The sequence below is a fragment of the Octopus bimaculoides genome, chromosome 1 (assembly GCF_046866305.1).
Source record: "Octopus bimaculoides isolate indiv1 chromosome 1, ASM4686630v1, whole genome shotgun sequence".
Lineage (NCBI taxonomy): Eukaryota > Metazoa > Mollusca > Cephalopoda > Octopoda > Octopodidae > Octopus > Octopus bimaculoides.
In genome coordinates, this window is record NC_142928.1 from 97,816,376 (window position 1) to 97,826,375 (window position 10,000).

Genomic DNA, 10,000 nt, shown 5'->3' on the forward strand with positions numbered 1-10,000 from the left:
TTTAAGAGATGACACATATGAGGACACTTTCAAACACATATCTGTATACGTGCACTCACATATGTCTCTTCACATAATATACACATACAGTTAAGTCGTTCTCTGTGTGGGCCTAATCTGTGTATTAGCATATTACATGAATATACTCAATACACACACGCATATCTGCGCGCGCTTATAAGCATGTGTGTGTATATGTGTGTGTGAATGCATATGTGTATATATATATATATATATATATGTGTGTGTGTGTGTGTGTGTGTGTGTGTGTGTGTGTGTAGTTGCATTTGTATTTTTGTAACGTCTGTTCCTATACAATCTCTCTATACACAAAGAAAAGGTAACAGTCAAACACTCCCACGCACTCTCACACACATGCATACACACATACATAGATACGTATATAAATACAACAATACAACCATGGAACATTAGGGAGTCTCTTTGCGTTATACCACCAAAAATGGCCGCTTACATCCATTATCCACTTTCATTGTTCCATTGTTTAATTATGGCTTTCACGTGCAGATCAATAGGTAGATGGAATAATCGATACCAAGTCTATTGATTGGTTGATTTTCTCTCCCAATATCACTTGTTTTGCATCAGATAAGAACTATCAAGAAGACTGATGTTTCATCCTTCTAGAATTTTTCCATTCGCTTCTCTTGTTCTTGTTTAACCCAGTCAACTCTAAGTGAAAAGACCTATCAAGAATACTACCAGCCATGACTATCTATCTATCTATCTATCTATCTATCTATCTATCTATCTATCTATCTATCTATCTATCTATCTATCTATCTATCTATCTATCTATCTATATGTATATATATATATATATATATATATATATATATATATATATATATACACATGCATGTGTGTGTCTGTGAAGGCAGGCGCGTGACTCACGAATGTAAGGTCGTGAGTGATTAGTACCTGTATTTTGTCACACTCTGTGTCAAGCCGAATCTCCCTGAGAACTACATTAAGGGTACACGTGTCTGTGGAGTGCTCAGCCAATTACACGTTAATTTCACGAGCAAGCTGTTCCGTTGATCACCCTCGTCGTTATAACCGACGGAGTGCTCCTATATATATATATTCTTTTATGGGTTTCAGCCCTAAGACTGTGACCATGCTGGGGCACCGCCAGTGTAATCACCTTTCCAATGGCCAATTTTATGTGATTGGTTTTTGGTGAAGGAAAGAGTTTCACACTGCTGCCCTCTTTTGAGTTTCCTGCCTTGATATTTCTTCATCTGGGACCTTGGATAGCAAGTGGTCAAGTTGTTTCTTGAAAACATCTACCCCCACTCCATGAAAACCCCTCAGATATTTTGGCAAGGCGTTTAATAGCTGTAGGTCCTTGAATCCCAAGCTGTTGCAGTACAAGGTCCTTACTCTAGATAGGACAGCTGGGACCTTTGGAACATTGCAGTGACGTGCGAATTCTGCGTGAATTAGGAAACGGTGGTGATTGAAATTTTGTAAGTAGATTTAATATTAGACCATTTTCTATTGTCAATATACGGTGAAGTCTTATAATTCTATTTAGAAAAAAAAAATGTATATTGTGTAAATAGGGTTAAAAACCAAGTTGTTTCCTCTTGAAGCACATAGTATTTCGAATCTGCATGTAGATGCTATATTTGTATGAGATATGTATACGAGTTGAAAATACTGGGAAATATTTTCTGCAGATCAATAAATAATGCCAAAACATTTTCCAATCTTCTGTTTTGATACTATATATATATATATATATATATATATATATATATATATATATATATATATGTATGTATGTATAAACGAGCAAAATAGTTCTAAAATCTCTAAATGAGCTATAAGTAGTAAAAATACTAGACGGTAACGTTTCTTTGCCACTATAACATAGCAAAAGAACAATGTTTCTACATTTTAATCCCAGGAAAACGTCTTTCCCAGCTGGTTAACGACACTCAACCTGTGTCCGATATCTAGTGAGTAAGAGAGCGAATCTTTCCCCTCCAGCTTGGCAAGACCATTACCCTTCATAGGCACTGGACATCTGCATGCTAGAGATGACAGTCAATCGTCCCTACTCACAATATATAAACAGAGAAGCGACAGACAGCCGCTGATCTCGCAACGAACAAAAGAGTTAGTTCTAAAATCTCTAAAAGAGATATAAGTAGCAACAATACTAGACGGTAACGTTATTTTTGTCACTATAACATGATATATATAAAACACATGCCTGCTCGAAGAATTTCACGTTTTCCCGCAATATGTCTAGCCCCAGATAGCTTATTTTTTTATGTCTAGCATTATGTCTTTCTCCATTTCTAAGTTAAGGGTAAAAATAAAGCAACCCTGCAAAACACAACCGATCTTTACATACAGACGCACAGAATCACAGCAATCAAATAACGACAGCGCAGTGCAGAACGAACATCAACGATCTGACTGTCGCCTGTACTCTTGACAAAAGATGCCAGTTAGTCTTTTACACCTACCAGGCCCGTTCGTACTAGCTCGAGTTGCTGGATCATTTTTCGTCCCTTTAAGAATATCGTAGAATGGAAATTTTTCATAGATTGGAATTTAAATCTTAATCTCTATAGAAATTTATTATTTCAAGAGAAAATTGAATTTGAATTACTTTTAATTTTTGAATTATTTTTAATAGATAACAACTCGGGCTGTAACTTCTGAGCCCGAGTCAGGCGCCTGTGAACGATGTCGAAAGAACGTCTGCTACGAATGATATTTTTTGACACAGGGTACCTCTTAGACGACCGCCAGGCACTGAACGAAAATGAATAAACTGCGATGAGGCTCAATAAAAGGAGCCCGAGTTATTGGCTGCAATTACATACTTGAAGTCAGTGTTGGCAGAAATTAAATCAGCTTGCAAATAACTACACGTTCACTTTACTGAATTTGTACTCGGGCTAATCCCGAACAGTCCGAGTGCCAGAGTCGCCACTGATATATATATATATAAACATATAGGGATCAGCAAAAGTTGCTTCACCAACATACTGAAAATTTAGAAATAGCAGTTAAAACTACTAATTCTAACTACAATTAAGTCTCCAACGGATAGCGATATTCATGAATATCGTTGGTGAAGCAACTTTTGCTGATCCCTATATGTTTATAATTATAAATGTTTTACCGATAAAGGTTTTTTGCATACTGAACTACTCGGCAAAATTGTTAATTATTAATTTATTAATTGATTAACAATTCCCTGCCCTATATCTTTCTCCCCCCTCTCTCTCTCTCTCTCTCTCTCTCTGTATATATATATATATATATATATATATATCTACCCATGTTCATCCAACTAGTTGTAAGACTCTTTTCTTTCATAATCCTTTTTAATCTTTCTCCTTCTGTCTTTTAAATTTTTTTATTATTAAATATCCCCCCACTTTGTAAATGAAGATATACATCCCTTTTATAATGCCCCACTTTCGCATATATCCAGAAACTTAAAAGTAATTCATTATAAAATACCTACATTTGAAACACAACTGAAGAAATATATTTATAAACACAGTCCACAAACTCAGCCTTCATAAAGCACAAGGGTTAAAAATCTCTATATACTAATCAAATTGCTTATAGAACTATGAACTTCTGGACGGAAACATACAGACTAATAACCTCCACACCTAACCAAATCGTTTTGTGAACATCAAAGCACAAAAGAAACATTTTTTTTTTTACACTAACAACGCTTTTTTTACGATGTGTGTGTGCTTGTGCGTGTATATGCGTATGGGTGTGTAAGTGTGTATGTGTATGTTTATGCATGTATATGCGTATGTCTGTAGGTGTGTGTGTATTTGCGTATGTGTGTGTAAGTGTGAGTGTGTGTGCGTGCTTATGCGTGTATTTGCATATGTATGTATAAGTGGTGAGTGCTTATGGGTGTACATGCGTATGTGTGAGTAGGGGTGTGTATACGCGTGTGTGTGTAAGTGTGTGTGTAGGTGTGTGTGTGTAGGTGTGTGTGCGCGCGGGCGTGCGCATGTGTGCCTATTTGCTGCTGAGCAAGTGAGCGTATGTGTTGAATATTACTTTTCTATGTTTATACAATAATCAACATTTATAAATTAATAATGATGATAATAAAAGAAAAGGTTTTCAAGGTTCCAGCGTCAGAAATAATAGGGAAGGTATCTTAGACACTAGGGGCTAACGTAATTTCTGTTGAAACATTTTATAGCTGCACCATTTTTGCTAAAATTGTGGGAGGACACAGATTTTGAATTTTATAATATATATATATATATATATATATATATATATATATATATATATATATATATATATATATATATATATATATATATATATATATATATATATATATATATATATATATATATATATATATATATATTTATATATATATATATATATATATATATATACACAAAATATACAGTATTTCAGTTTATGACACAAATATTTTGACATTTCATTCACAACTGCATCATCTTTTACAACGTTATCACGTTACCAACGGCACAAATATTTACAAATACAAACTAAATTTTTCGCAGCTATGTAACTGGATATGATGTCATCCTTAAATTTTATGTACTTTTGTCTTTCTCGCACACATAATTTCACATACTTACACACTTATGTACACCACTTATATTCATGAAATACAAAATTATAGTTTTAAATTCTGACACACGGCTAGCATATTTTGAGAGGGTGGGGATTGGGTAGATGGAAACAGAAAGAAGCCCATCGTATATGTATGTATGTATGTATGTATGTGTGTGTATATATGTATATATACATATATATGTATATATATATGTGTGTGTGTGTGTGTGTGTGTGTGTGTGTGTGTGTGCACGTGCATATGTTGCATATGTTTGTGTGTCTTTGTATCTGTGTTTCTTTCCTACCACTGCTTAACAACTGGTGTTGGTGTGTTTGCGTCCCCGTAACTTAGCTGGTTCGGCAAAAAAAAGTACTGGGGTTGATATAATAAACTTACTTATCCCTACATTTATATATACACATGCATGCATGCATGCATCTATCTATCTATCTATCTATCTGAGAACCATTCGGTCATGACTGACCATGGGATTGCACCTAGAAAGTTACCCTTCCAAGCACAAGTCCGGGCAAGGTTGTTTATGAAAGACCAGCAGTACTTATTTTATCGACTCCGAAAGTATGAAAGGCGAGTCAACCTCGGCGAATTTGATCTCTGAACGTAAAGACAGACGAAATGCAACTAAGTATTTTGTCTGGCATGCTAACGGTTCACATGAAATGCATAATAATGTTGTTGTTGTTGTTGTTGGCACTCCGTCGCTTACGACGTCGAGGGTTCCAGTTGATCCAATCAACGGAACAGCCTGCTCGTGAAATTAACGTGCAAGTGGCTCAGCACTCCACAGACACGTGTACCTTTAACGTAGTTCTCGGGGATATTCAGCGTGACACAGAGTGTGACAAGGCTGACCCTTTGAATTACAGGTACAACAGAAACAGGAAGTAAGAGTTAGAGAAAGTTGTGGTGACAGAGTACAGCAGGGTTCGCCACCATCCCCTGCCGGAGACTCGTGGAGCTTTAGGTGTTTTCGCTCAATAAACACTCACAACGCCCGGTCTGGGAATCGAAACAGTGATCGTATGACTGCGAGTCCGCTGCCCTAACCACTGGGCCATTGCGCCTCCACGTAGAATAATGATACCAGACAAATAAAAGAAATCCATTTAGAAATGTAGAGAACGAGGCAATTAATATTTCCTAATTAGGTGTTCGTTCTCAAACTCTTTCTCCTGGCAAACCCCTTTATCATGGTCAGTAGTATTGGCGTATCTCCCGTGTGGAATGTAGTGTAAAATGATTGGATACAAAAGAACAGACAACAGACGTACATCATTTACTATTAATTTGATTTAATTTGATGAATTCAAATCTTGCTTAGGCGCAGGCGTGGCAGTATGGTAAGAAGTTTGCTTCTCAACCACATAGCTCCAGGTTCAGTTCCATTGCGTGGCATTTTGGGCAAGTGACTTCTACTATAGCCTCGGATCGTCCAAAGCCTTGTGAGTGGATTGGGTAGATGGAAACTGAAAGAAGCCCGTCGTATATGTATGTATGTATGTGTGTGTATATATGTATACATATATATATATATATATATATATATATATATATATATATATATATATATATATATATATGTGTGTGTGTGTGTGTGTGTGTGTGTGTATGCGCGCGCATGTGTTTGTGTGTCTTTGTATCTGTTTCTCTCCTTAACAACTGGTGTTGGTGTATTTGCATCCCTGTAACTTAGCGGGTTCGGCCAAAAAAGTACTGGGGTTGATATAATAAACTGTTCTCTTCCTCAACAAATTTCTGGCCTTATGCCTATATAAGAGATCAATTTAATTTAATTTAATGTTAAATTATTTATTAGAAGGTTGAATCTGACATTTTCTAACAAGCAACTCAATTCTAGCCATGGTTTCGCATATCATTCTCAATCGACAGTCTCATACAAAATTTGTTTTTGGTTATAAACATTGTTGAAAACCCTTGTTCACAACAGTAAGTGGATGGGAACAGCAAAAAGGGCTTTCCACACATTTTCTAAAAACAAAAGTTGCGTTTAGTTATTTGCAATTACTTCAAAATTTCAACGATTTTACAAACCCCACGTACCTGCTTTGAGAAGAACCCATGCATCATTTCTTTATTTCCTCATTATTACCATCATCATCGCTAACTGCAAACACTACCGGTATCATATATATATATACATAGGTGCAGGAGTGGCTGTGTGGTTAGTAGCTTGCTTACCAACCACATGGTTCCGGGTTCAGTACCACTACGCGGCACCTTGGGAAGTGTCTTCTACTATAGCCTCGGGCCGACCAAAGCCTTGTGGGTGAATTTGGTAGACGGAATATATATGTATGTATGTGTGTGTATATGTTTGTGTGTCTGTGTTTGTCTCCCAACGTCGCTTGACAACCGATGCTGGTGTGTTTACGTCCCCGTAACCTAACGGTTCGGCAAAAGGCTTACAATGAATAAGTCCTGGGATCGATTTGCTCGCCTAAAGGCGGTGCTCCAGCATGGCCGCAGTCAAATGACTGAAACAAGTAAAAGAATAAAATAATATCTATCTATCTATCTATCTATCTATCTATCTATCTATCTATCTATCTATCTATCTATCTATCTATCTATCTATCTATCTATAGTTCATAGACGAAGATCAGATATTCTCCATACAGAATACTCTTAGTAGTGTTCAAGAAAATTAAACTTGAGCGGGTATAGAAATAAATGTTGGAATAAGCAAGTTAGATCAATTTATAAAGTTTTTACTTTATCAATACATGAAATACGAGAAATATATACAAAAATGTATATATGTTTACATAAAAAAAGGTTCGACTTAACACAGAATACAAATGAAATAGAAGATTAAGGGGTTTGAAGAAAAGTATTACAAATCTAACAGCTGTTACTGGGGCTCGGAGGTCCAAAATAATGCTCGTAGATTGATTCAATCATTGGATGAGACGAGCCTCCGTCTTCAGGGAAGAAATCTTACATTTGAGGTGTTAAAGGAAAGAAGTTCAAAGATGGAAACAACTGTTGGATCTGCAATACTTTTCTTCAACGCCTTTAATTCTCTGTTTCATTTGTATTCTGTGTAAGTCGGACCTTTTCTGTATGTTAACATATATACAGTTTTTGTACACATTTCTTGTATTTCATGTATTAATATAGTAAAACTTTATATTTTGATCTGTCTAACTTGCTTATCCCTACATTTATATATACACACCAATCCATCCATCCATCCATCCATCCAACCATCCATACATACATACATCTCAGACCCCCTTTGGTCATGACTGACCATGGGATTGCACCTAAAAACTTACTCTTCCAGGCACAAGTCCGGGCAAGGTTGTTTATGGAAGACCAGCAATCGCCCATGCATACCGGCTCCCCCTCTCCATTCCACCAGTGTTATCCAAGGGAAAGGTAACTCATTTCTACAGCTGAGTGAACTGGAGCAACGTGAAATAAAGTGTCTTGCTCAAGAACACAACACGCAGCCCGGTCCCGGATTCGAACTCACAGCCTCACGATCGTAAGCTCGACGCTCTAACCATTGAGCCATGCACCTTCACACACACACACACACACACACACACACACACACACACACACACACACACACACAAACACACACACACATAATCAGAAAATGGAGAAAACCTCAGATTAACAACCACATCGATTGGACTACATTTATAGCTTATTTGTGTGGTCCAATCGATGTGTTTGTTAATCTGAAGTTTTCTCCATTGTCTGATTATTTGTATTGGTTACCTGTTGTTACCTGCACTCTACGGACATGGTGTACCTGCACACCAGTGCTCGGGGATAATACGGGTAACGGATATCGGATAGCATATACGGATATTTTATCCCTTAGTCGGTCATTATAGCCGCTAACTGTTTACACTATATATATGTGTGTGTATATATGTGATTGTGTGTGTGTATATATGTGATTGTGTGTGTGTGTATGTGTGTTTGTATATCATTTACAGAAAACAAGAAAAGTATTCAATGTTTTATAGAAAGTACACGTGTTTCAACAAAATGCTATAAGAATTACATAACGGTTGTCGAAACATGCTATCTTGCATCTCACTTTACTGTTCCACGCAATAGATAGATATGTATGCATGCATGTATGTATGTTATCAATCAGTTTCATTTCTGTATTTCTTGTCCATAGAGAAAGAGCCGGACTCTAACATAGATTCAAGGCTCCTTCATTGGAACTTTTATCAACATCATCTAGGTATTTGTGCATATGTGTGTGTGTGCAGTATTTGGTGTTAGTGTATGCGCAGATTTGTATGTTTGTTTTATATGTATGTATGTATGTATGTATGTGTGCATATATTTTCATTTTAATACAGACATAAAAAGAATCTAACTTCGGATCAGCTGTCGACGCTACCGTCAATATCTGATACTTAGGTTAGTTATATTACAAAGAGAAAACCAAATGGCGAACCGAATACTACAGTCACATCGTTTGTCAAACAGAGACTCGTTGATATGTGGTCATTTCCAGTTCGCCAGTGTAAGGCTAAAATTAGCTGTTGAAATACCTACCCTGAACTGTCTGTTTTAGTTGAAAGTAGTTTTAATGAGACCTGCTCTGTCACATCTGGAGAGACTACGTCTTTGGGCGGAAGAATACTTCTCTCATCAAGTCTGTAAGGCAACCGAACAACACACAAAGTAAGTAGTCACATTAAACATAAACCGACAAATGACTGCATGAAAACACTGGATGTTCTTTTTTTTTTTAATATTTTGTATAATTCTTAATTTCCAAAACATGAAAAATATTCATAGTATCACATTGAAATTTTGCTGTCATTTTCCGTTTCAATGTGTTTTTTAAAAATTCATTTTACCCTGAAACACCAAGGCTCACCTCCATAGGTCTCAGGTGCATGCAGTATTGTCTTATGTGTGTGTGGTCGATATATTCGTATATAGACATGGTTCTATGCAGAACTGAAATGTATGCTATACCTAGTAATACTATTTTCCAGTTATTTGTATACTTACTTCTGGAATCTTGATTTCTTCTATGCTATGGTGTTCTTGTGCTTATAATTATAATTATAATTATTATTATTCCGCCGAGGTCGACTTTACCTTTCATCCTTTCGGGGTCGATAAATAAAGTCCCCTCAACCCAAAATTTCAGATCTTGTGCCATTAGTAGAAAGGATTATTATTATTATTATTATTATTATTATTATTATTATTATTATTATTATTATTATTATATTTGTCTGTGGGTGGGTCTCTCGTGACCGCTATGGTTACAATTTTACTGGTCGAAAATCTTTGGTTTTTTTTGGTTAATTTGCAAACAAATGATTTCGAAATGTTTGGGCA

General features: G+C 36.2%; 1 protein-coding gene across 5 annotated transcripts in view; it reads right to left on the reverse strand.

The window, feature by feature from the left end:
- Positions 1-10,000, reverse strand: part of LOC106879539 (uncharacterized) — a 233,096-nt gene that overhangs the window by 10,564 nt on the left and 212,532 nt on the right. For all 5 annotated transcript variants that reach the window (XM_014929280.3, XM_089354539.1, XM_089354538.1 and 2 more), the window contains one exon: positions 9,200-9,301. In XM_014929280.3, the coding sequence (XP_014784766.1) occupies positions 9,200-9,301 (102 nt within the window). The remainder of the gene's footprint in view (positions 1-9,199; positions 9,302-10,000) is intronic.